This window comes from Pogona vitticeps, chromosome 6, assembly GCF_051106095.1.
Source record: "Pogona vitticeps strain Pit_001003342236 chromosome 6, PviZW2.1, whole genome shotgun sequence".
In the NCBI taxonomy this organism is placed as follows: Eukaryota; Metazoa; Chordata; class Lepidosauria; order Squamata; family Agamidae; genus Pogona; species Pogona vitticeps.
In genome coordinates this window covers 105,706,515-105,734,512 of record NC_135788.1, presented here as the reverse complement: position 1 = coordinate 105,734,512, position 27,998 = coordinate 105,706,515, and the positions used below count along the sequence as shown (strand labels likewise).

Here is a 27,998-nt window from a genome sequence, read left to right as displayed (position 1 = left end):
TCATGTCACGGCAACAAAGGGTACCCAAATCTGGCACATTAGCAGTCCTCTTGCTCATATTGCTCATGCTAATGATGGGAAGAGGGACCCACACACAGCAGTATAATGGATATAATCCTTGTGAAGATGAAGATATACCCAACAGAGGTAAGGATCTGAAAACCCCCTTTTAGGGGATTTGTGGGATTTGTTTAGCTTGGATTGGTTCCTTAATTCTTCCAAAAGTCCTGGGAACAGGTGGTGTTCAGTGGATTTGGGTGGCAGAACATTGGGGTTTCTTGGGACTTAGTTTCAAGTCCCCATTCAGTCCTAAAAGTCACTGACTGGCCTTGGACCAGTCCTTCTCTCTTAGCCTGAATTGCCTCAAATGATTGTTGTATGACTAAAGTGAGAAGGAGAAAGCCATGTGTAAAATCCTATTTTATTATTTATACCCAGGTCTTCTAATAAAATAATAATTAAAGCTCACCTGAAATGTTATGTCTCATTCTGGCCACCAAACTTTTAGCAGATTAAAAATCTGGAATGTGTCCAAAGATAATGAGGGGCATAGAGAACAAACCTATATGGAAATATTGAAGAAATCTGGTGTGCGTAGTATAGAGAAAAAGTGATGTGATAAAGATCTTCAGATATTTGAAGGCTGAACTGAAACCTATGGGTTCAAAAATTAAAAAGAAAAGGGGTTTTCAGCTAAATGCAACAACAAATAACTTCCTGATGGTACAAGCTGGTGGGAACGAGAACTGACTTCAGAATAGAGGTTGAATGTTCTCAGTGATTTTTAAGCAGAAACTGGATGACCCACTAACTGGGATGGTGTAGAAGTGTCTTTTCTGCACTGACAAGAGATTGTCCTAAAGGGCCTTTGAGGTCCTTTCCAAGACTCTGAGGCCGTGGGTCAAACTACTGAAGATTTTGATCAAAAGTTCTGCCAGTCACAACAGGGCTGTTGCATCAGCAAGGTCAATACTGTCAATGCTTGTAAGATTTTTAAAAAATAATATATTAATTTAAAAGCAGCATCCCAGAGATGCTTGCTAACATAAAACTATTTTTCCATTTTGCAAAATGTTAGGAGGTGGACTAGCAATATGTGGGTATGAACTTTTTCACTGGAAATTGCCCAGTAGCCTACTAATCCCTTAAAAACAAGTAAGTTTGGTATTGTGTATGATAGTGCCTTCTTTGGAAAGGATGTGAAAGCATTATCTAGGTCATTGTGTGGTAATGCCAGATTATACTAGCAATGGGTGATCATTTTGTTTGGCTGTTTCTTCAAAAAAGCAGTAAGAAGTTTCCAAAATTTGCAAACGCAATGGGGAAAAAATGGATATGGGGGCATAATACATGTTCCTGTCCAAGTGTGAGGATCTTGAGTACTTAGCTGTTCAAACTCTGATGTTGTATCCCTGTGGATTCAACCATATCTGTGATACTCAGTTAAGGTTTCCACTATGTTTTCTTCCCCAAAAGGCTCCGTACTCATCTATAACAGCTACATGGCAGACATACAATGATAGCATGGTCTTCTCCATGATGAAAACATATGAACAGCCATGCTGGATCAAAACAAAGGCTCATGTAGTTCTGCATCCTGTCGATGCCATGGAGAAAGTACGTGATTGCAATTACTCCTCAGCAGCACGTATACGGACAGGCATACTGTCTGAGCCATTATGGTGTAGCCGATAGGCTGGTACCAGACCTGTGTGCAAATCTCTGCTTGGCCATGGAAAGTCCTAGGGTGCTGTAGCAAAGATAAACTGCTCCTCAAACATCTCAGCCCCCCCAAAGAAACCTGTAGTAGGTTTGCCCGTAGTCAGCCATGACTTGACAGCACATACTGTCACTGGCATTTAATTTGGTCATTGCAGAAAGATGAGAATTTTATTCACTTTATTTCCAACAACAATGTATCTTTAATTTATTTTTTTCATCAATGGCTGGAGAAATTATCAATAAAAATGAAACTGGTGAGAAGATGAGAAATGCATCTACTCCACAATTTAGATGAACTTTGTTTTGATTTGATTTTAAGTAAGAGGGCTTGGGGTCATTTAGAAAATATTAAATACATGCAAAAGATCTTGTGTTTGCAGTTTCAGAAAGCTTGAGTGGCTTATGGGGATCCTATTTTATAGAAAAAGATGGGTAGAGGAGCAGCTCATGGAAAGCTGTGTCCTGTCCTTTTCTAAAGCAGAGAAGTTGCCACTACTGGTGACCCTCTGCTTTGATGTACTGGCAGCCACATAGCTACCAGGTGGAGATCTTTTGACAAAAAAGGAAAAGAAAAAAGGAAAGAAAAAGGAAAAAAGGGTGTGTGCAATTTTGGGAATGTTACATTATATTCAAAATGATTATGGGGTAGATAACTTCAGTGCTGTCTGACTATGCTGGATGGCAATCTGGGCGGTGTGGCTCACGGTTTTAATTGTCTATGGGGTGTTTATACAGGGGGTGGGGATACTGTACATGCAGGATAGTATTGCATGAAAGTTTGATTTGCCCTCAAAAGGTTGTTATTTTGGAGCATTTGTGGACACACACACACACCTATGCATTGAAATATATCTATCAAAGAAATGCCTGCTTTCTACCTTATCACCATGGTTCCCAAATTTTTTGGACTCATGCTCGCTTGATTTACTGGCCGCTGGATGCAGCTCTTCTTGCTTGGATGGGCCATAGAGCCATAAGAAGCAGGATCTTGACCCCCGCCCCAGCTATCCCATCTCTTCCCCCTAAATATCCCCAAGGACCCTCCTTCCAGGTCATGACATGGAAAACTCCCAGGGTCACCCAGCAAGCGCCTGCACCAGAGATCTCAGAGATGGGGAAAGGAGTGGTAGGCCCCCAGCTTCCATTTCAGGTTCCTGCTTGAAACAGGGCTATGATCAGCTCCTCTACAGCCACTGTACTCTATGTCCCCTCTCTTTTCCTGTGGGTCCCTGACTGCATTTGGCAGTGCCCTGCAACACCCAGTTTGGCAGCCCCTGCCTTATTTCTCTCCCCTCCCCCAGCTATAATGCTAAAGCTTTTCTCAATTTTTATTCTCATGATTGGCCATTCTTACAGCTGTGAGAATAGGATAAGCTCATTAAATGTGTTCCAGAGGGATACCTAGGTTAGAATTGGAAAACAAAAATACATGGCTAAGTGGCTTTTTCTTTAAATGAATTTATACAAGTTGTGACTTACTACTTGCTTTTGTTTACCATTTTTATATGGTATTTGTTTGATTCTTTTTAGTAGTTGTATGCTCACTCTTGTTAGCTTTAAATATTGTATTTTAATGATGTCAGCCACCTTGGGTCCTTTTAAGGAGAAGGACATTGTACATTTTTAAATAAATAAATAAATAGATAGACAGATAGATAGATAGATAGATAGATAGATAGATAGATAGATAGATAGATAGACAGACAGACAGACAGACAGACAGACAGACAGACAGACAGACAGACAGATGACAGATAGATAGATAGATAGATAGATAGATAGATAGATAGATAGATAGATAGATAGATAGATAGATAGATAGATAGATAGATAGATAGATAGATAGATAGATAGATAGATAGATAGATAGATAGATACTATTAACAAAAGGATGCATAAATTTTTATAGTTTTAAAAGAGGTAGCTTTGTTGGTCTCTGCTAGCATACATGGCCAAAAACAAAATAAAAATTAAAGAAGTCGAAAATGTTGTGGCACCTTAAGGACAAATTGCTATAATTTATGTTAAAATATAAAAGTTGGTATTTAAGGAGCCACAACATTTTTGTCTTCTTTTATTTTTATTTTGTTTTTGTCTTGATATGAACATTTGTGTCCATCATGAGCATGGACTTGTGATAATCAGGCAGCTCTTTCCATTTTTCCTTTCTGAATTATACAGAAATAAACACATGAAATCGAAAAGCTATATCTTTGAAAAAGATACGCATCACTAGAGATTTGCGTGGTAGTTGTACTGCAGTGTTCAGAGCAGTGCCAGCCCAGCAATCAGCTGTAGGTGCCATTTTTATTTCCCACAATGCCCTTGGGCATTTGCATGGCTGCAGAGCATTCTGGGAAATTTAAATGGCAAATAAACCAAAGCCATGCAGCACTTCTCAGATTGCTAGGTTGGAAATTATTTTGATTGGCAGTGGTGAGCGTGGGGAATTTGGGCAAATTCATTTATTTTAAAGTATTTTTTTGTAATTGTAGATGTGTGGTCTTAGACCATGATGAAAGAGGAGAGTCAATCTGCATTTACATGTGCCTTCAAATAACTGAAAGGGCCTAATTTAGTTTCTTTTGAAAAATTGGGAAAGTAAAAGAATTATTTTCCAGATATGCCATCAAGTCAATTCCTACTTATGGTGACCTTTTACAGGGTTTTCAAAGCAGATAATTTTCAGAAGTGGTTCACCATTCCCTTCTTCTTGGGGCACATTTTGTTTCATTTTAAAACGTCTGCAAAGTATTTTGGGACTTGTAGTCTGGGTAGAATATAAGTAAAGACCCATAAAAAATTTAGGTTCCCTATGGGAGAAAGTGTTGTGAAACCATTTTGTGAATGTAAGGTACAGACGTACCTCGGTTTACAAATTTAATGCATTCTCCTGGACGTTTCATAATACGAAAAATTTGCAAACCGAAATGTGGTTTCCCATAGGAATGCATGCATGGAGGTGGTGCTATAAACCTCCCAACCTCAATGCAAACTTGCTTTGTATTGCGGAAAAAATTCATAAAATGAGGCATTATTTTCAATGGATTTTTGTTTGTAAACTGAAAATTACGTTAACCGAGGTGTTTGTAAACCGAGGTACCACTGTATTGTCAAAACAATTAACGATTTGAGTGTAGGAAATTCAACTGAAACAAGACTAAATATTCTTTAAAAAATCCATGTGTCTTCATTATTTCTATTGCCCTGATGTTTGCAAATTATTCTGTAATGCAATTGTGACATTCTGTTGAATCAGCTGCAAGCCAAACACTGTTTTGTTGGATGAAAGGATCCTTAATCAGCTAATAAAGCTCTCCGTAATTGCATCTGATAACTGTTTCTTTCACTATCTTGCGGTTTGGATCTGCTACTCCTTCACAGCACCTGGATTTATATTAGTGACCACATGATTGACAAGCTGCCTTTGTAATCCTTATGTTGGATGAGTTTTTTTTTATTAATACCACAGCATCATTCTAATGCATTCAAAATGTGAGACTAATTGAACAAATGAATGTTGAATGCCAAACTGATTGTGTTAGATAAATTTAATTTAATCTTGCCTTTGAATACATCTGACATAACTGTGCCAAGACTCAAGCAACGATTCCTGATCCCTTGAATTAAGCTAAAAAAGATATCTATAATTTGGCCACAGTCAGATCCTCTTATGTGTGTTTCCATTCTTGCACCCTCCCCTCCCTCTTTCATCTCCTCTTACTGTCTCAACATACAGAGTCGTCGTAATTCTAGGATATCTAGGCCCAGAAGTCACCTAGAATCCCTCAGGCAGACTTCTGGAATGGGAAGAGGAGAAACCGGAATGCAAATATATTTTTGTGTCTCCTTTTCCTCATAACCCCAATTCCCTCTTCCCTTTACCTTTTGTATCCCAGACCCTATCCCAAGTTATTAAAAACAATAATAATAAAGAAGAGAGGTGGTTTTATTGCCACTGTCGGCTTCATTCCACATGGTTCAGCTGGAAAGAAGAAGGGAATGTCCCCTTAGTTACACTGCTCTCTGAAAGTAATTTCATGGCTCTGTAAGAGAACTCAGTAAGACACTCCCCCATAGAATCTAATGGGTACTGAGATTACCCTTTCCATGGACCAGCGGGTTGACTCCCAGAAAGCAATGTGACTGAGAGTGCATTTCCTCAGTCTAATGGCTGGTTCAGTCCAACAGCATTTGAGGCATCACAGTCTTCCCAGTCCTCCTTTAAACCATAGGGTAGTATTACATCTGAATGCAGCCATTTTCTTTGTTTCTCCCTGCTTCTCTCCTTACCTCGCACCTCAGTGCTACCAACAATGTCTTCATGCTGAATTAATTTCAAGTTCAGCCAGGACCTCAGAGGAGTGTGAGATTCTCAAGACTTTTAGAATCTTCCAATCTTTCCTTCTTTTTAAAACTCAAGTTATCTTATCAGCTGCTTGTGAATCATCTTCGGCAATTCTGCCTGTGGATGTCTCTTTAAGCCTCGCCCATTCCTAGAAAAGGCCTTGCATCTCTAGCTGATTGGGAAATTGCTAATCTGAGAGAGGAACACACCTCTGTTTATCTCACTGTAGCTTGCACCACCATGTTGAACAAAAGAAACTGAAATCTCCAAACCAAAGATCAGTTGATTTTTGGGAAAACGAATGGTGGCTGACAGAGGAAAACATGGATGTGGAACCACAGGATTGTAGAATGGGAAAGGACACTGGGTCATTCAGTCCAACCCCTTGACAATTCAGGAAACCCCAGCTAAAGCATCCCTGGCAAATGGTCATTCAACACTTGCTTTAAAAACTCCCAATCAAAGGGAGTCTACCAACTTTTGAGGTAGTTTGTTCTGCTCTTGAATGACTGTCATACTGTAGTTTCTTCCTAGAGTTTAGTCACAATCTCCTTTCTTATACTTTGAATCCATTGTTACAGGGCCTACTCTGTCATGTAGTAGACAACAAGGTTGCTCAATATATGAGAGATCATATATTTGAAGATCATTACCACATTGCCTCTTAATCCTCTTTTCTTCTGGCTAAAAATATCCAGTTCCCTGATAGGGCTTCATTTTCAGACTTTTTACCATGCTTGTCACCTGAGGACATGTTGCAGGTTTTCCAATTTTGGATCACACTATTTGGAAGTTTTCATTATTTTTTGCTATTTTCAAGGCACTGAATCCTCTTCCTCTATCTCACTCCAGCTAAGAGTGGGGAACCAGTGCAACTACAACTCCCAGCATGTTGAGCCCGCCTAGCCAATGATCAGAGATCATGAGAGTTGTAATCCAACAATATCTGGGGATCCAAAGTTGGAAAGACTAATTCAGGAAGTACAAGTTTTAACACTCACAAGCAACACATCTATGGATTTTTCTGTGGCTGAAATCCAGTAATAAGTCACATCTAGAAAACGCCCATTGAATCAGTGGGAATTTGGTGAGTCAGCTCCCCTTTAACCTCCATTGATTCAAATGATCCTACTTTAATTGTGACGTACACAGAAATTCTTAACTAGAGTAGAGCCTGTTGAATCAATGGAAGTTATGGAGGAGTTGAGTCATCAAATCTCCACTGATTCAGTGGGTCTATTCTAGTGTGACTTACTACACGAAGCAACAAGATTTCAGCTGGCGAGTCACAAAATAAAATCAACTTCTATTTATCCTGTTGTGTGCTTAGCGCCATGAAACTTTGCTTCTAACAGTTTCTGCTGCTTTAGTTTGTTTGGAAACTGGCACTTTCTTGTTTTTCATATCTGTTTGGTTGGTTTTATGTTCAGTGTTCCCTCAGAAATGATGACAGAGAAGCGGTGTAGAAATACTTTAAATAAATACATGTAATGTGCTAGGGGGTTGGCTGGACAACTCAGTGAGTCCTGTCTCTGGCTGCAGTGCCAGAGGCTGGACGGTCAAATCCCCACTGTGCCTTCCAGAAAAGCCAGTCTGTGTCTCCCCTTGGGCAAGCTGCATAATCTCAAGATACTCCCAGAAGAAAGGAATGGTAAACCACTTTGGAGTACCGTCTATCTAGAAAACCCTGAAAAGGAATGCCACAAGTCAGAATTGACTTGATGGCACTATCATGTCCACAAACACACACTGCTACAGAGGAGCGAGAGAAACAGGAAGTAAAATATAGCAGTAGCAGCCCTTTGTTTTTCTGTTATTAGTGGCAGCAGCCCTCCAAGTTTCACCTTTTCCCCATTCACAGGCAGTACTCATGTGATTTATTTTCCTCCATTACCTTACTTAGGTGTTCACAGATGTAAATTTAAGGCTAAGTGGGTGGTGGGGCTGTAAAGCATGCCCTTGAACATCCACCTGCATGTCAAGGTTGCTGATTGTGGGAACCCTCTGCAGATTGTTGTGCATAATGTGTAGAGGTTCAACTTATTTCCAGGCTTGTGAAGACATTTAACGTCACATCATTCTTGCATGGCCATATTACCAGGACCATTTAAGTCCTGGATGAATTTGGATTAGATTAGATTAGGCATCCTTCAGTCTCGAGAGACTATGGTAACGTGCTCTGTGTGGAGGAGCTGGAGTGTTCTCTCCAGAGCCCAAAGCCTGGGTAAAATAATATGGAGGATAGGCTGTTACTCAAGCAGCAAATCCCCCCTCTCCACGTCGCTGAAATAGTCCAGTGGAATGGGAAGAGCCAATACAACTGGTTCCAGTGATGTCGCAGGAGTTGACAGAATGATATGAACTGCCTCTGGGACTCTGGCTCCGGATTTTGCCTCGAGGTTAACTCCTGAAGCCAGTCTCTCCAGTGCAGAGTGAAATAGGGAACAGGATGGAGGGCCTGAGAAAGGCAGGCAAGAGGAAAAAGGATGCAGGAGGGTGTTGGCATAGAGTGAAGAGGCAAGAGTGATTGCTTCTTGGTATGTTAATTTTGACAGGTGTTGTGTACATTTGGTAGGCTATAGATCTATTTTGCAGAGAATGATCTTCTAATTGAAATCATCTACTCTTTGAGAGACAATCTAGTGTAAAGATTAAACACCATAAAATGAGAGCACCAGGTAAACTTTGATGGTGTTCATCAATAGACTGACCAGACACTCAGGATACCCAATCACAATCTATAGGGCTGCATTTCTAATATTAGTGATCATTTCTAATGTTCTCATAAATATGTATGCATCATGTATAAATAAATATGTATATATAGCTCTATGTCAGCTTGTGCCATCTTCTTTCCTCTTTGTTTTGACATTCATCTTTTAGAATCCTTAACAAGGCTTTCAAAACTTATGAGATATTTAAGGAGTAGTTTTAACAATGCCACCTCCCCCACAGCCCCCATGAGTTTCCAAAGAAAGAAGGAAACTCCTGAGTCCTACCCTGTTTCCCCGAAAATAAGACCTAACCTGAAAATAAGCCCTAGTATGATTTTTCAGGATTCTTGTAATATAAGCCTTACCACCAAAATAAACCCCAGTTAAGTGAAACCCTGCCTTCTGCCATTGTGCAGCAACCAGAAGAAGAGGACATGACTGTATTTGAATAAATGTATATTATTGTACATGAAAAAAAGTAAAATATCCCCTTAAAATAAGCCCTCCGTGTCTAGTCACGCTGGCCACATGACCATGGAGGATTGTCTGCGGACAAACACTAGCTCTATGGGTTGGAAATGGAGATGAGCACCGCCACCTAGAGTCGGACATAACTGGACAAATTGTCAAGGGGAACCTTTACCTTTACCTTTACCTAATGTGTTTTTTGGAGCAAAAAATAATGTAAGACCCTGTCTTATTTTCAGGGAAACATGGTAGTCACCCTGCCCATTGTATCACACTAGCACTCACAGATACATGTGACTACCCTATTTTTGTTATTTTTTCCCAGTCAGAAAGTACACGTCAGGCCCCTGGCATTGCACTCGTTTCATGATATCAAGATTAGCTAAAAAAAGGAGACATCCTGAACCACAGCACAGAAGGCTACCTTCAGTTACTCACAGGTGTATGGTTGAATAATATGATTGATTATTTTACCTACAAAGCCGAAGCACACCAGTATGTGGCATGCAGTGTGAGCTCAGAACTGGGGAACATTGTTTTTTTAAAAAAGGTAGTGGTTGTGCAACTTATTATCTCTCAGCAGCCAAATTGCCATTATTATTGCTCTGGTGGTGCAAGAAATTCATGTCATTAACATGTGCCTTGCAAGTTTCCAGCAGACTAGAAATGCATAGGGAAACACTTTTTAGTTCTCTCCTGTGGCTAATTCTGATATTCGTTGCTATGTACCTCCAGCTCACTTCCAACTTTTGACAGCCCTGTGAATTAATGAATGTCTTGCAAATCTTTACTAACACTTTCCAAATATTTAGCAAATGTTTGCAAGAACTGCTGGAGAGCTCAGTGGTTTAGGTCGAAGCCAAAGGTTGGGAGTTCAATTCCTCCACTGTGCCTCCTTGACAGGGGATGGATTTGATGATCCACAGGGTCCATTCCAGCTCTGCAGTTCTAAGGCTGTTGTTAAAAGCACAAATGGCAAAAACAAATACAGTATTTCTTTTGCTACTTAGGTCTAATAAAAGAGTGACATACAACTGGAAATTCTTCACAAAATGCCACCATTGAAATGCCTTAATATGCCATTTAAAAATAATGCTGGAAAGGAACCCAAAACACTACTCATTGCATCCAAAAGATATCTTTGTAGTTATTTGTTACACTAACCGTAACATTGTAACTGTCCATCAAAGTACTCAAAAAGTAACTACTTAATCCCAAGCTCTCTATTAGCTCCATATTTCAAAGTACAGTGGTGCCTCGCCTGACAATGTTAATTTGTTCCAGTGACATGGCTGTAGACTGAAAACATCGTAAACTGAAAATAAAAAACCCACTGAAACGCATTAAAACCCAGTTAATGCATTCCAATGGGCTAAAAACTACTGTCCAGCGAAGCTCCTCCATACGGCGGCCATTTTCTGTACCTGTATAGTAAGGAATGCATCCCTAAGCACAGCGGGGAGCCATTTTGTGCACCCAGCGGCCATTTTGAAAACCCGACAATCAGCTGTTTTGATCGTCGTAATGTGAAGATCGGTTCCCTGCTTTGGGAACCGATCTTCGCAAAGTGAAAAAAACCCATTTGAAACATCATTTTGCGGTCACAATTGCAATCGCAAAAATCTAATCGTCAAGCGATTTCTTCGTTAAACTAGGCAATTGTTAAGCGAGGCACCACTGTAATATGATTTCAATGGTCTACCCACCATGGGTATGCTTCCCTTACCAGCGTAGTCACCACTTTGTGCATGTTGGCTCACTCCCTCTTGGCAGTACTTCTGCACTTCAAAATGGCAGGGTGGAAGGACAAGCTCAGGGGATACTGAGGACTAGAATTAACTCCCAGTAGGATTTGGGTTCTCAGTACTTAGTGGTGTCCCACTCCTGATTGGAGGTTGGGTGTGGTAAGATAATGTGCTAACCAGCTCACACAGGAGACTCAGCCACATAACAAATCCAGACAGTTTTTGTTTCTTCTTCTTCTTCTTCTTCTTCTTCTCCTTCTTCTTCTTCTTCTTCTTCTTCTTCTTCTTCTTCTTCTTCTTCTTCTTCTTCTTCTTTTATTTATTTATTTTATTTATTTGATTTTTACCCCGCCCCTCTAGACCATGTCTACTCTTCTTCTTCTTCTTCTTCTTCTTCTTCTTCTTCTTCATCATCATCATCATCATCATCATCATCATCATCATCATCATCATCATCATCATCCTCATTCTCATCTGCAGTCAAGTCAATTCTGACTTATGATGCCCTTTTCCAAGATTTTCAAGATAGAGAAATGGTTTACGATTCTCTTCTGAGGATGCCCTGGGACTGTGTAGCTTGGCCCACTGACAGGAGGCACGATGGGGAATCAAACTCCCAGCCCTTGACTCCATAGTCAGACAGCGAAACCACTGAGCTAAGTGACCTTGAAAAACCACCAAGATTTTCCAGCAAGTTTTCAGCTATCATCAGGATGAGAGACTACTGTTAGCTCATGGCTGTAAATCATTGCCAAGAAATGTAAAGCTTTTGGCATCTTACCTCAGATTAATTTGTCAACTTCTGTAATTTTTTTTTGTTAGTTTGTTTCTGTGTTTCCTTCTTTCTGGTTCTTAAATTAATTCTTATTCCAAGGCTCATCTCCCACAATACCTCGGGCTGGCTAAGCAAATCATACATAAACAGGTGTTTCGAAAAGGTAGTTTTAAATATATAATGGGGTCAGAAGACAGCTTATTAAACTGACATGCTGAAAGAAGTCAGCATCAAAACAACACAAATCATTCAATTTAGCATACAAGTCATTTCATCCACTGAAGACTCCTTCATTATTCCAGCTCTGAATTTCTAAGATTATTATCATTATTATTATACCTATCACACATATTGCCACCTCAGGCAACGCCACAGGCAATTCATTACTAGCTTTTTGTTCTTAAAATGATAAATGCACTGTTAAAAAAAAAAAGATAATCTGGTTGGGGCTTTGGCCCTGGGCTGTGTGAGAACATAATATTTTCGTAAACAGTTTGCTCTGATTATAGCAGAACTTGGAAACATTACTGTTTGAGACTATGATCTCCAGATTCCCCAGATAATGTGGCAGCAGCAACGAGGAGCTATGCAGCCCATCTTCCCCCTCCCGCTACATTCAATTCTCTTAATCATGTTTTCTTTACTTGCCAGGGAAATGTGTTGGGGAATCTGATGAAGTGGGGAAAATGCTTCCAAGATGGGATCTCAATTTATTTATTATTTATTTAAAATATTTATAAGCTGCCTTTCTCCTAAAGCAGGGTTTCCCAACCTGGGAAGTGTTTTCTGGGGAGTTGTAAGTTGCCCGATACGTGTTGCAGCTCTTGTTAAATAATTCCTTTAATATTGACCTTTTAGAGCCAGATATTAAAGTTAGTGTGTATGTGCATGTTTGAGAAAATGTCCTTTGGGGGAGAAAGACGTCTCTACTTTCAGAGAAGAGATGACTTTTTAATGAAAATGCGCGGGGTGGTCACAGGTCACTTGGCTATTATAACATGGGGATGATGACTTGAAACAGGTTGGGAACCACAGTCCTAAAGGATCCAAGGGGGCTTACAGTATGAAAAGAGACAAAGTTAAAAGCCAAATAATAAATTATTACAATATTCAAAAAGCCTTAAGCAACTATCATATTAAAACTCATAATAAGAGCAAGGTTAAAATCACAAGTAAAACACAGAATAAAATGATCCTTTAAAAAAAATCCCCTTGAACAATCAGTCATTTCAAAGAAAGCCTGCTTGAAGAGAAATGTCTTTGCTTGTGGAAGAACAGCAAAGATGGGGCCAGCCCGGTGCTTACTCTGATCATCTTGCAGAGGGGCAGGGGAAGTGAATCTTTTTTGAGTCTGTCTGTCTGTCTGTCTGTCTGTCTGTCTGTCTGTCTGTCTGTGCCATTCTGTTTCTCTTTTCTTCCTCCCTGCTTCCCTTTCCTCGTTCTCCCCCTACATTCTTTCTCCTTCCTCAGAATCTGCAGCCACAAAAGCAGAGTCTGCTGGAGGCTACTACAGTATCTCTAGTCTAGACCACTGGTTCTTAACCTTGGGTTACTCAGGAGTTTTGGACTGCAACTCCCAGAAGCCTTCACCACCAACTGTGCTGGCTGGGGTTTCTGGGAGTTGCAGTTCAAAAACATCCGAGTAACAAAGGTTAAGAACCACTGGTCTAGACAATGAGCACGCGAAAAAGAATGTATGCATTACCACTGGGCCATAAAGGTGCACAATAGCTCTTAAAGGAGAAGGATGGATCATTCTAAATAGAAACACTTGTGGATGAGGGCTTTTCTTTCCAATCCAAACCATGCCACTAATGATCCATAAACTTTATCTATGTACCAGTGTGAACAGCCCCTGAGAAGCAGGAACAAAAATTATATACAGCGGCTGAGGTCCCTTTTGGCCTAGCACTGGGTAGAATGAAAAGGGAGAGTTCTCTCTTCTCTCTAGGGGTAATATTAAAATATAACACAAATAGAACCAGTGATATACACAGCCTGAGAACTTTTCATGGATTACTTGGATTCTGGTAATATTATACATGCAACGGTAGAAAAATTTGTGACAGATAACCCATGATGATTATATTTTATAACAGATTGAATGGAATAGACTCTATTTTGGATTATGTCAAACATAGGGAATTAGTTTGTGAACAATATTAAATTAAAATCAAAAATATATTTTATTTGGAATACATTAATTTGTGGATAATATTAATAATGACAGGCATCACTACAATAGGTGGAAAATTGAATTTTTTTTTAAAAAAATAGAAGAGCAGGTACATAGTGTTAAAAATGAAGATATAGATGGGTTTTTTTTTCTTCATTTGAAAAAATAGACACATGGCTGGTAGGTCTGAAATACAAGGTGCTAATTCTGTTTAAATGACTGATTTTCTGGACAAGAAAAAACAGAAAAATATCTAAAATAGCTTAAACAGGGGAACCATTCAGAACATTGAAGGTTAAGGTGTTTGGCTTCAGTACAATTATGATATCATCCTGATCACTATGTGATTTCTGATAGAGTGGGATCACCCAAATGATGACTACAAGCACGTCTCTCATACATAGGAAGGAGTTCCTCCATCTCAGTTGTCCCCATTTGCCCTCAGTGATTCAGTTCATAACGAAATCTGTTTGGCTGTCATTGCATGGTGACATCATTCCATTCACCACACAATCCTAGTAGGGTGTGGTGACCTTCAGAGGCAGGAGAAAGGAACACCTGTCAGGAATAAACATGGCACTGAAGCAGAATGTGCCAGGGAAAAAATAATTTCCTCAGCTATGCCTTTTCTCCAGGTGAGCCACATTTAGATTCCTGTAGGTGTGGGTCTGTCAGAGAGAACTCCAAGAATGAATTATGGGATTTTTAGTCCCAAAACACCAAAAGGTCCATGCCTTCCAGTTATCAGATGGTAACTCCATGCTCTTTCTCCATTGGCTATGATGGGTAGGTTTCACTGGAATAGTAGGCCAAGGACATCTTGAGGAATGTAGTTGCCTATTCCGGTTTTATAACCTTAAATTGTGTGGGGCCAGTTCAGCTGAAGGTCTCATCTCCTATATATTTCCATGAAACCAAAGCTTATTTATTTATTTTATTTATTTGATTTGTATCCCTCCCATCTGGTCTACAGGACCACTCTAGGCGGCTTCCAATATAACATAAAACAATAAAATAACACAAAAATTATCATCTGAGGAAAGCAGGATGCCCCTGCCAAATGTTAGCAAAGGGTAATATTATAAGAGTGAAGGTTTTCAGGGAACCACTGTCCCCAGATGTGCTTGTCTTCATACCAGATGAAGCTTTATTTTCATTGTGTTTTAGTGTTTCTGTATCTTTTTCACTTTTCACTCTTTACTGCTGCTTTTACTCTGGTTTTATCAGGTTTTATTGTCATTGTTTCCTGCCTAGAGATGGGCCTGAACCTCGGTTTGGAGGTTTGTGCCAGTTAGTATGCGCGGCACCACAGCTTCCATATGTTCCCTTCCCCCCACTTCCCCGGCTGGATCCCCCCCACTCACTAGCTGGCACTCACTCCTCTCCTCCTCCTCTTTGGCTGTTCAGCCAGTCCCTGGCAGGGGCATGGGGTTGCCTGTCCCGCCTCCTTGTCTGAGTAGGCGATCAGCCAAGGACTGTCTGAACAGCTGGAGAGGAGGAGGAGAGGAGCGCATGCTAGCTAGTGAGTGAGGGAATCCAACCAGGGAGGTGGGGGAAGGAAACTTATGAACCGGCACAAATCTCTGAACCAAGCTTTGTGCCCATTCCTGTCATATCTTATTTTGTGAGTTAAATTCAATTGTTAGTTCCAGTTAAGTAGGATCATTGAACCAATAGGACTTCCATAAGGATTTCATATACCAAAGTCCTTGCTGATAAAATGGAAAGCTTCTTCTTTGTTTTCTTCTTGTTACTTTTTCTATTCTGCTAAGGATCATGTGCTGAATGGAATGATGTCACAAAGTAATAACAGCTAAACAGATTTAATTAAGAGCTGACACCACTGGGGGCAAACAAGGACACTGAGATGCACAAACTGGGGATTAGATTTAGTGCAGTGATTTTAATCCACCCGTATACTGCCCAGAGAGTCTACAATTGTTGGCCACCTTTGAATACTGTATATATTAAATACATAATGATCTAAATTGATTCTTACTTTTTCTTTTCCAGATACTTATTCATCCCGTTTTCATCATGGTAAGTTCTCACTTAGCTCAGCTAAGACACTAAACTTCTTAAATTCTTTGCATACAAAAGTACCCGAAAAAAACCAACATGATATGGATGTCTGTATAGTAATCTTTGGTTAGGGCTGACCCTATTATTATGTACAGTGAGGCAGCTTCCTCAGGCAATAGGAAGCTGCCTCATTGACATGAACAGAGGAGACAGAGCTATGGGGCTACAGGGCTTGCTATAATTTGCGCCATAATATTCTTCCCTTCCTGCATCAACAGCTCTGATGTAAGATTCACTAGCCAGTCTGCTCAACTTTCATATGTGAAATGAGGAAAGTTTACTGACATTTATATCAGGCTCAGAAATGTATCAGGCCCCAGACCAAAGGAATCATATGGGTTCATTAAATGCCCCTTCCCTTTGATAATTAGGCTGCTGCATTTCCATATCAGCTGAAGTTTCAGGACACCTTTGAAATACACCTCAATGTTTAGCACATTGCAGTACATTTAGAGGCAATATACAGTGGGTTCCCCATATCCACTGGATCTGTATCCATAATTTCACTTATTTGCGGTCTGAAGATATTGAAAATATTAAAATTAAAATACATGAAATTAAAATAAAAATACGTAAAATACCTGAAATACATGTTGAACATGATGCAGTTACCAGAAATGGCCATGAGAAGGAGCCAGAAATGGCCATAATTTCTCCTAATCTCTTGCCAACTGGAGGCGATTCCCTCTATCTCCTGAGCAACATTGCCGCCAGCCACCCTTGGTTATTATCCTCACAGGTACAGGGAGAGCCCTGGGTCCACCAGATTATAAGGTTTGCTATTGTTGGTGGTTTTCAGTATCTCTCTGTGTGGGTACTTGGAGCTGACCTTCCATGGATACAGGCGTCCTACTATATTTAAGACATGGGTCAATGTGGCCTAATCTGCAGGCTGCATGTGCTGTTTTGTTTAAAGTAATCTGTTCTTCTCTTTCCCCAGTATGTGGGCGACCAAATGTTCTGAACAGAAATGTTGGGGGTGAGGACTCTGTAGAAGGCGAATGGCCATGGCAGGCCAGCGTGAAGAAGCTGGGCAAGCATATATGTGGAGGGGCCCTCATCACTCATAACTGGATTGTCACAGCAGCACATTGTTTTCGACTGTGAGTAATGCAGGACAAGTGATTGTCTTTAGACCATTGGGCTCCTTTCTTCTTGATCTAACTCCTCTTTCCTCCAGTTTTTCAGTTTTCAATTTGCGATGGAACTAGTCATTTTATCCCAGTAGGGGAATCTCAGAGGTCTATTTTCTTCCCTCTCCTAAAATTCACACTGTAATGATTTAAAATGGTTGTGAATAACCAAGAACTGCATCTAAATGAAGAGAAAACAAAAGGATCATTGCATGTGGGTTTATGTGTTCTTCTGGGAAGTGTGAATTGGAATGGTTTGCTTCTCTCTTAGCTCTTATTTGTTTGTTTGTTTATTTATTTATTTATTTATTTATTTATTTATTTAACTTATATGCCGCCCAGACTACCCGAAGGTCTCTTCTTATAAGGGCTTGCGCAGTCCATTTGTGAGACCAAAGTCCAGTTCATCAGGCTAATCAGGTTCATCAGCAGGAGCTGTCTTAATGAATTTGGAAAGAAATTCAGGTCTTATGAGAACCTGACGTGCTGCCTATTGCGTCTTTTAAATTCTCATCAGAGGGAAAAAAAACTTGCATTGAATTACTGCATGGGAATTCTCATGTACTGAGGTTAACAGCAGGATTAGGGTTAGTAGAACATTTACATGTATTGTATTTTCTAAAACCATTGATAATCCCAGTGTTCTCCCATAATGGGGCCAACCTATGACAACCTTATTTCATGGCTCACTGGAAAACAGGATGTTCCATTTTCCCTATTACAATACATGGCTTAGTTTTTAAGACACAAGTTTATCTAATGTCAATACAACGAATTTGCTGGAACAATTTATTTTGCCCTAGCCATTTCGTCTTCAAAACAAACATCTAAATCTCTCAAGTGTCTGACATTTGGGGTGATTGCATCACTCCTCAGCTAACAATGTCCTTAAACAGGTATATCTAGTTTGGCGTGAATTCTGGAACATAATGCGTTGCTAGTGATCTAAAATGCCCTGTTCAACTTGGTCATGGCCAGAAGACAAATCTAGAAGGCTTTGGTACTAGCTGGCCATGCTAGCTTTCAGTTTTGAAGGGAAAGCTTTCAGTCTTGGTCAGAAGCTAGTATGAAGTATTGGAGCCTCCATCAGCTTCTTGGGAGCTTGGACAATCCTTATCTGTCTGTACTAGCAACCCTGAAACTTTGAATAAATGAGTTATGTTTCTCTATAATTTGGACTGAATGTATTTATCTTCCAAACAGCCACTTCAAACTGATTTGTAGCTTGTGGGCTTCAACTTGTTTCTGAATTTTTGGAAGTTTTAAAATTTATTTCTATGGGTTTAATAATTAAAAAACCCCAATGAAAATGAGGGAAATGAAGGATTTGACGTGGGGGTGATAGTATTGCAAACTACTGCTGGACCTTTGATGTACTGGCAAAGCTGTCAGTAGTTTAATTTCCTTCCTGCTTACTCTCCCAACTCTGATATGTGCGATTTACTAAAATTTACTCAACAAAAATGCTTGTTGAAGGGGGAAGGAAAGCTCCTGGTTAGTAGCTTTGCTGCCTTAGCAAATAGAGTACCTGATTTCATGTTTGTCTTCTAAACTACAGCACAGGGAGACATGCACACATAAAAAAGCAGTGTAAATAAAAGATAGTGGCAGGCATAAAAAAAGAATTGCAAATGAAGTGTGTATGTGTGTGTGTATGTGTGTGTGAGCGAGCGAGTGAGCGAGCGAGCGAGTGAGCGAGTGAGTGAGCGAGCGAGTGAGAGCTTAGATCCTGTTCCTAATGCTAATGTGACCTAGCCCACTCAAATTCCACATGAGATCTGTGGCATGTTCATATACACAGGTACTCAGTTGATTTGATTCTAAAGTGGAATGCAAAAGATGATCTGCAGCTACCTAAAAGAAAAGAAAAAGATACTTCAATGCACATGTACACCTGCTGAAAATGAAAGCAATGCAAATGACAATCTCTAATAGATTATCTCCCTTCCTTCACTCTGACTGTGCTAACGCGTGAAATGCACTGATCACAGAACAACATAATTTATTTGGTTGATCTGAGCCTTCTCAGGGACTCAGTTTTTTGGGATTAAAGTGTTAATTTCATGTTCCAAATGAGATTCACTGGCCCAAGCATTTTTTGAATTTTTCCTTGCTGTTGAAAGGGGAAAGTCAAAACAATATTTGGTGTTTTAGAGAGCATTGATTTGAGTTTTACACCAGTTTGGACTTCTTGCTTTGGATTGGTTTGGAAACTGATAAGTACTCTGGTTTTGTTTTGCATTCCAAATGATTTCTGGACTCAAAGAGCATTCCTTATAGATATTTCTTAGTTGAAGATATCTCTGTAGTGCTGTTTTCAATATTCAAAAGGGAATTGAACATAAACATACCTTAGAGAACATACCAGAGAGCTGGGCTTTTTAAAAGCTGTTCTGACCTTATCAGATCTAGTGGCTCAGGTTCTGCAACTTGTTTTAATTAGCCTGAAGAAGAAATGTTTGGCAAACTGGCGTGTTGTGATGTGGCAAGACTTGTTCTTTGAGAACAAACTATAGATACTGATGGTTGTTGTGGGTTTTTTGGGCTCTTTGGCCGTGTTCTGAAGGTTGTTCTTCCTAACATTTTGCCAGTCTCTGTGGCTGGCATCTTCAGAGGACAGCACTCCAGAGCACAGAAAAACCCACAACAACCATTAGATCCCGGCCGTGAAAGCCTTTGCGAATATATAGACACTGAGCTTTAGGACTAAGGTCTAAGGTCAGTTGTTACTTCCACTTAGAACAGACCACTGGATCAATGAGATGTCCAGAAGCGTTGAATTAGGTCCCATTCAGTCAATGGAACTACTCCAGCTGTGACAAACAATGGGATAAAGGTAAAGGTTCCCATTGACATTTAGTCCAGTCGTGTCTGACTCTAGGGCACGGTGCTCATCCCTGTTTCCAAGCCATAGAGCCAGCGTTTGTCCAAGGACAGTTTCCGTGGTCACATGGCCAGCACAACTAGATATGGAAAGCCGTTACCTTCCCACCGAAGTGGTACCTATTTATCTACTTGCATTTTTACGTGCTTTCAAACGGCTAGGTCGGCAGGAGCTGGGACAAGCGATGGGAGCTCACTCCGTTGCGTGGATCCGCTCTTACGAATGTTGCTCTTCTGGCCCTGCAGCACAGAGGCCTCTGCGGTTTAACCCACAGCGCCACCACGTCCCTTAAACAATGGGATAAATGGCCCTAAACATTGACAGAATGCCTCCAATAGGGGCTGCCTGTCCTACCTATGCATCCCAGGCTGGGCAACTGAGGATGCTGATCCCAAGGGAGGCCTGGAAGGAGAAAATAAGGAACTTGGCCTCCTTGGCAGTCACTCCTATGCTTTGGAATGAACTGCTGCCTGAGATTCATCTGGCCACCTCCCTGGAGATTTTTAAGAAGTTTCTAAAAACTTTCTTATTCTGGCATGCTTTCTAAATCATGCCACAACTAACAGCTCCTCTAGAATGTATGTATAACATCTTCAGCCATCTGACCAATTTTAAATTTTAATTAATTTTCACTTGTTATTTCTTTTAATCCTATGTTTTATAGTTGTCTTAGTGTTATATCTGTAAAGATTCTCAGTCATCCAGGTGTGGTTATCTGGAAGTTGAGTCATGGCAACTGGACTTCTTTCTTGTTAAACTGAAACGTTTTGCTACTCATCCAAGTAGCTTCTTCAGCCTTAGTGTCTTACACCGCCCAGAGGGACCATCACTCAGATGGGTGGTTTGGAAGTCCAATCAATCAATCAATCAATCAATCAATCAATCAATCAATCAATCAATCAATCAATCAATCAATCAATCAATCAATCAATCAATCAATCAATGAACAAACAAATTTATTTATTTATTTTGTCTAAATTCTTAGAACAAAAGGATAGGGAGATGTAAGAAGTGGGATAGCTTTAATGGGTAAAAATATTGGTCCAGCCATATTGGTTCTTTCCTTTATTTGTTTGAAAATGTACAAGCCATTCTCCTGTTTGCAGATTCAAGCAGAAATGTGCATATGCATAACATTTGCATCTATGGATGCTCTCCCTTTCCTGCCTCCATTTCCAGTCTGCATGTGACTCAATGTGGAGGTGGGTGGGTGGGAGGTATAGGGTATGGTGTCTTTCTTTACTTTTTAAAAATATATATGTATGTATGTTTTAAACTACAGGGGTTGCTTGAACACATTTTCTCTATTGCCTAACACATTTAAGCAATAGTTTGTACATGTTTGAAATCAAGACACATTTCTGTGCCCACTTTTGAGCTCTACCTATTGGTCTGGATGTGTCGATATTAGAGATGCGGTTATTCGTATACGTCTAACAATGGCCCTGCACAGGTGGATATAACAAGGGTCCAGCCCCCCAGGACCAGACTGTCCACTCTCCCTTCCATTGCTGCTGTGGGCTTTGTGCTCCCTTCCTATCACTCTGAAGCTCGCGCTCAACTAGCCACCCTTCAACCTGGCAGGGAGGCTTGTCATCCCGCCTCCTGCCAGGAGTGGCTAGTTGACTGTGAGCTCCAGAGCATGGAGCCCGCAACAGCAGTGGAAGGGTGAGTGGACAATCCAGCCACAGGGAGTCAAACCCTCATTTTGTCCACCTGTGCAGGGGTATTCATATATGGATACAGATACAAACACCCACATCTCTAGTTGATATCTTCCATTGAAGTTCCAGAGCACAAATTGCTTACATGCTACAGAAAGGCTGGGAAGTACTGACCAAGATGGGTCTGTTAGACTTTGACTTTAGATCAGATTCTTCACATACGCTTAAATTCAAAACAATATGAATGATTTCTTGAAGGCTTTCATGGCCCGGATCTGATGGTTGTTGTGGGTTTTTCGGGCTCTTTGGCCGTGTTCTGAAGGTTGTTCTTCCTGACATTTCACCAGTCTCTGTGGCTGGCATTTTTGCATTATAACACCCAACAATAGTTTCCTCCTAATCCTAATGAATCGGACTACAAATAATTGTAGCTATGTGTTCCTCATACTCATTTTTACCCACCTTTTGCAGAGATGACGATCCCTCCCAATATACTGTGTTGCTGGGAGCCAGTAAATTGGAGAACGACTGGTCCAACAAGCAGTCCATAAGGGTTAAAAGCATCATCAGAAATCCCCGGTATGCAGGAGAAGCCACAAGTGGAGATATTGCCTTGGTGCGGTTGGTTTACCCCGTGAGATTCACTGATTATATCATTCCAATCTGTGTTCCTACAGCGAATGTCAACTTCCCCCCAGGCATGAAATGCTGGGTCACTGGGTGGGGAGACATCAGTGAAGGACGTGAGTATTGTTAGAGGAAGTAACCCTTCCTTGTCCAGGAATGTGCAAAAACATACATCAACTTCAACTTAGGAAACCTGTTTCTAAGCCTACTTGTAATCTATTCTGTCTATACTGCTCAGAGAACTATAAACAGTTCGGTGAGATTGAGTCATAGAGTTGGGAGTTTTCAAAGTGGTAGGGAGCCATGTTATTCTGTGCAAGTAGAGCAGACAAGAAACAAAACAAAACAAAAGCAAAAATTCTGGAAAAGAAACCCTGTAGAACAATACAAAGGGAAAACGCTGGAATAAAATATATACAGATGTTGGGGACCATCTTAATGGGTTAAATATCAGTCAAGGGAAATACCACAGTGATATCCTTTGATTTGTATTTGTGCATTGATCCAGGGGTTGGACTCAATGGCAATATAAGCCCATTCCAACGTCATTATCATCTGATTTTATAATTGTGGCAGCTCTGCTGTTGTTATTCATAGCCTGATCCTTTGCCAAGAAACACTTTGTATAGAACAAGGCTGCAAAAGGCAAAGAAACCCACTTTGAAAGGGCTGAATATCAATTAGGAGTTTTAAATCATTACCAAGTGTGAAATTCCACATTGACTCACACAATTTGCAACTTGTGTCTACTATACTAACCAACCATTGTAGCGTTGTCCTTCTGTATCCCTAACTGGTCATGGGGCCATGTATAAATGACTGTCATGTCTGAGAAAGAGGACATGATCCATGAAAGCTCACATTAAAAGATAGCAGCTAGCTTTTAAGGTGCCACAATGTTTTTATCTTTTTTGTTTTGTTTCTTTTGTTTTATTTTTGTCTGATAGAAGTGCAATTTCTTGTAAACAATTGTCAGGCCGCTATTTAAATACCTAGAGGAGAGGAGAGGTCTCACGATGCTGTCTCCTCCACACCTCGGAGACATATAGCTGCCTGCTTCTCTGGAAGCATCTGAAGAAGTGGGCTATACTCTGTGGAGGTTTATGTGAAACAAAATGTTTTAGTCTTTAAGGGATCAGAAGACACTTTGTGGTTTGTGTTGCAACCCACGATCACAACTATGCTTTGGTGAATTTCTGCATCTTTTGGTTTTCCTTTAGGGGGCTTATACCTAGTGTTCTTAATTTACCACTATGCAATTGGCCTCTTTTGACTTGTTCTTTCCAATGTCTCCTCTCACTACCTCATGTTCTTTTTTTTTTTTTCCAGAGGATCTACCTCCCCCAAAGAAGCTCCAGAAGCTCCAGGTGCCCATAATAGATATTCAAACCTGCAGAAGACTTTACAATATTGACATGGGTCAAAGTTTGCCCCGGAAACAAATCCAGGATGACATGATGTGTGCTGGTTATGCTGAGGGCATGAAAGACTCATGCAAGGTAAAACACTGTGCTCATCAAGGGTTACTGATATACAAAATCCACCTTCTGATTCCGAACCATCCAGAAAAAACCTTCCCTCTACCCTGGAACCCCAGAGAACTTGGAAAATCCCACTGGATTACTTATATTTCGAACCACAAGATGGTTTAGGAAGAGAAATTTTTCAACATCTCTTAGGGAGATGTTGTCCGCCTAAGCTGCAAAATTATAACTCAAGAAAGTAGTGCAGACTTATTTCCTGGAATAGGTTAGTATACTCACAGTAATTATTCAAAGGCTGATGCATGGTGAGAAAACATTTTCGGCATAGCTGGTAGCTCCAAATATAAGTAAATATTAGATCATAAAATTAAACTCTAATTTATATACATTCAACTCTGTAACTGTATATGTACCACTACATACAAGTAAGCTTGCATCTAGACTAGATGTTCTATAAAACAGGAATGTTGGGTGGATAGCTGGGTCGTCAAAGCTGAGAAGAACGTTTTTTGATCAAGAGAAAGCAATGTAGAGGTAAATTTGTATTGAAGAGACAGCAGAATGGAAAACATGAACAGTAAAGCAGAAAAGTACGTAGAAAGATTTCTGCTTGCCTGAAAATCAGCAAATGGGGCAATGTCTAGAATCAGAAAGTGTGCAGCAACTTCCCAGGATCTAGGCCAGTGAAATGCAAACACGGGGAAAGTTGGCTAAGCACAGGTATGATTAACAAGTAGGTGCAATTAATTCTTGTGCTGTCTAAAGCTATATAAAGTCCCAATGCTTCTAATTAAGAAGCCTAAGTATAGGCCTAGGGCAGTGGTTCCCAAACTTGGGTAACCCAGGTGTTCTTGAACTGCAACTCCTGGTCAGGGTTTCTGGGAGTCGTAGTCCAAGAATACCTGGGTTACCCAAGGTTGGGAACCACTGCTCTAAGCCTATACTTAGGCTTCTTGATTAGGAGCATCTAGATTTTGTATAGCTTTACAGAGCATAGCAATTAATTGCACCTGCTTGTTAATCATACCTGTGCTTAGCCAACTTTCCCTATATTTGCATTTTACTACTTAGCAAAATGATATCACAACATCTCGCTAATGGGCAAAATGATATCAGAACCAAGCATCTAAGTGTAAGCACATTTCAGAGCTGTCTATTTCAGATATGCTTATCACCAGTGGGCCAACCTTGAGCCTCTGGCCAGAATATCAGTGTAGACACTTTCCTGGCTTGTACTTTTCTAAATAACTTTGTCATACAGATAAAGGCATGAGAAGAGAATGGATTTTGGCATTTAGTAAGAAATCTGAAGAGAGAATTGATAGCCTCTTTCCTCTACATTTATATTCACAAAAACAACCAACACTTTCTGGGTATATCAAAGTATATAAAATGTGTCCGTGGCACCAATGAATCTGAATACAGTTTGATTTTTGGGATTTGTAAACATTACCTAAGTTAAATGTTTAGTGAGCTCATAGTTTATAATACATTAGTGTTCCCACTTGTGTCCCTGATGCAATTTTATGGTTAGAGGCAGGATAAATCCCAATGAAGCACAAATGCTGATATATAAGGTGAAAATGATGTTTTGACCTGTGCGCTTTGCCCCTTTTGACTCTAATTAACACATTTCAAACAAATTTGGAAAAGTTCACTGATGGCAAGATTACACCTTGAGGTTCTTGATTGATGTTGTACAGTCTTAATGTTATACAAATTCTCAAGCAGCTACTACACAGCTAATTAGAGATACTGAATTTCAAAACCATGTAGGGCTGATCCCTCACTACTGTAATTACCTGGATTACATAAAAATATTTCAAATGCCAAATTGCATGCCAAATGTGTCAATTCCCAAAAGGTTACAAGCTAGCTAAATTAAACACTTTGCCCTTTATACTTTTGAACGGTAGGAACAATAAGGCTACCATTCAAAGATAATTGTGTTCCTGTGATCTCGGAGAAGCAGAAATGGAAGCTCATACATTTTTCCATTGTTGTTTCTGTTGTGACCTTCATAATTACCTACCTTATCCAAGAAACCAGGAAGGTCTGAAACTCTTTATTTAACATACTTACTATCAGACCAGAATCTCCAATTTACTTAAGATGGTGGCTTCCAACCCTGGATTCCCAGAAGATTTTGGATTAAAACTCCCAGAAGCTTTCATACTAGCTGTGTTGGACAGGATTCCTGGGAGCTGTAGTCCAAGAACATCAGAGACCCAAGGATGGGAACCACTGACTTAAGATATAGCATACTTGTCGTGGTTATGCAGAACCACGTTTCGTGCAGCTGTGTAGAAAAAGATGGGGAAAAATCAGGAATAGTAAAGTTTTAGATAGCTATATGCCTAGAAAGCTTATGGAATCTTGTGTCTTAAATATAGTTCACTATTTAAATTGGATTGTCATATAAGCATTCCATTATGAATATTTTAATTTCTTTCTTAATGACATTGTCCTTTTAAAGCTGTTTATAATTGCTCTAATTACCAATTTTATAATCTGCTCATCTTTGACCATAATAAATCCATCCATCCATCCATCCATCCATCCATCCATCCATCCATCCATCCATCCATCCATCCATCCATCCATCCATCCATCCATCCATCCATCCATCCATCCATCCATCCATCCATTCATTCATTCATTAGTTGAGCTGATATCCTGTAATAAATGTACTGGAGAATTACTATGCTGCTTCTTCACAGCACAATACATGGGCCATTTTAATGAAATATGCAAAATCAGTAGATAACCAGATGCTAACCCCCAATAGTCATGGTGGATGGGAATGATATTGGTCTTAGTCCACCTGTTCTGGAGGCCAAAGGGCTTCCTGTTTACTAAGCCATTGCATTTTTACTCACTACTGTACTACCTTGGTTCTTCAACACATCTCATGCCTCTCTCTCTATTCTCCTAGGGTGATTCTGGTGGTCCACTGATGTGCAAGATGAACCACGAATGGCTGTTGGCTGGTATTGTGAGCTGGGGGGAAGGTTGTGCTGAGAGGAACCGTCCCGGAGTGTACATCCGCCTTACTTCATACCAGGAATGGATTCAAAGGATTATTCCCAATCTTAAATTTGTTGATGTTACGAGGGGTAACAACCGGCTCACAAATCAAGGCACTGGTGGAGCTGATGGAAGAGGACAGATCTTCTTTATCATTGTTTTGCTTCAGGTCTTAGTTTGGCCCTTTAATCATGTCTTAGCATTGGTATAGGGTGTGTGTGGGGAAAGAATTGTCAAATGGACAAGAAATGAGAGTTTCTCCCCCTTTGCACCTCCTTCCCATGCATCTCTGAGACACTGATTTAGTTTCAGCTAGAAAAACAGGTTCTCTATAACATATTGTTTGGCACCAAGAATCAGGACATTTCCAGTCTTGCTTCCAGTCACTCACGTTGGCTCTGCCCTTGGATGTCTTCAAAGGTGGCTTTGAAAATCCCCTGAAGATTCTCGTAAAGGAATCTATCCCAAACGTAGTGCCCTCCAGATGTGTAGCGCTACAATTCTTCCATGTATAGGCCTCACTGGATGAGGATGAGGGCATGTGGTTCAAAACAAATAGAGGGCACTTGGCAAGGGAAATCTGTTGTGCAAGAATACAATGCATTGAGTCTATGACAGGAAGCATTAAGGGGGAAAATATTCGTGGTTTTCTGACAGTGTATGTCTCTGTGTTTTACAAACATTAATAAAATCTTTTGCTCATTTTTGTTTAAGACCTTTTAACAGGGTTGGAAAGGTGGCTGGAGTAAATGCACTGACTTGAGATTAAGAGAAATATTTTATAAAAATTATATAATATAGAATGAATTAAAAACCTAAGAAAGAAGAAAAGATTGAATCAGCTATTACTGTAGGAGTGTACCAGGGGAAAACATCTGGACTGTATTGGTTTGGGTTCTTGCAGTTAGGATACTTATTCATTTTCAGGTTCTTTTGGATACCGCACCTTTCAGTAAACCCCAAAGGGACTGATCTTTTGGGTTCTTTCATTTGGGCTTTTTCATTCAGATTTCTGGTGATAGAGGAAATTAAGCCCTACAGAACTCTTAAATCTATTCCAAAGAAGGCAGAGAGAAAGCGACATACACCCATTTCCTTCAAAACCAACAACAGCAACAGTACATTTTAAAAACGTGGGCTCAATCTATA

At 40.2% G+C, this 27,998-nt stretch overlaps 1 protein-coding gene across 1 annotated transcript; it reads left to right on the top strand.

Annotated features, from left to right (window-relative positions):
- Positions 1–2: 2 nt before the first annotated feature.
- On the top strand, positions 3–27,981 carry LOC110088377 (serine protease 27). Its single transcript, XM_020810608.3, has 6 exons — positions 3–147; positions 15,962–15,988; positions 16,971–17,133; positions 22,183–22,454; positions 23,668–23,837; positions 26,758–27,981. Exons 1-6 carry the CDS (start codon positions 3–5, stop codon positions 27,058–27,060), a joined length of 1,080 nt encoding a protein of 359 aa, XP_020666267.3. The 3' UTR covers positions 27,061–27,981.
- Positions 27,982–27,998: the final 17 nt, after the last annotated feature.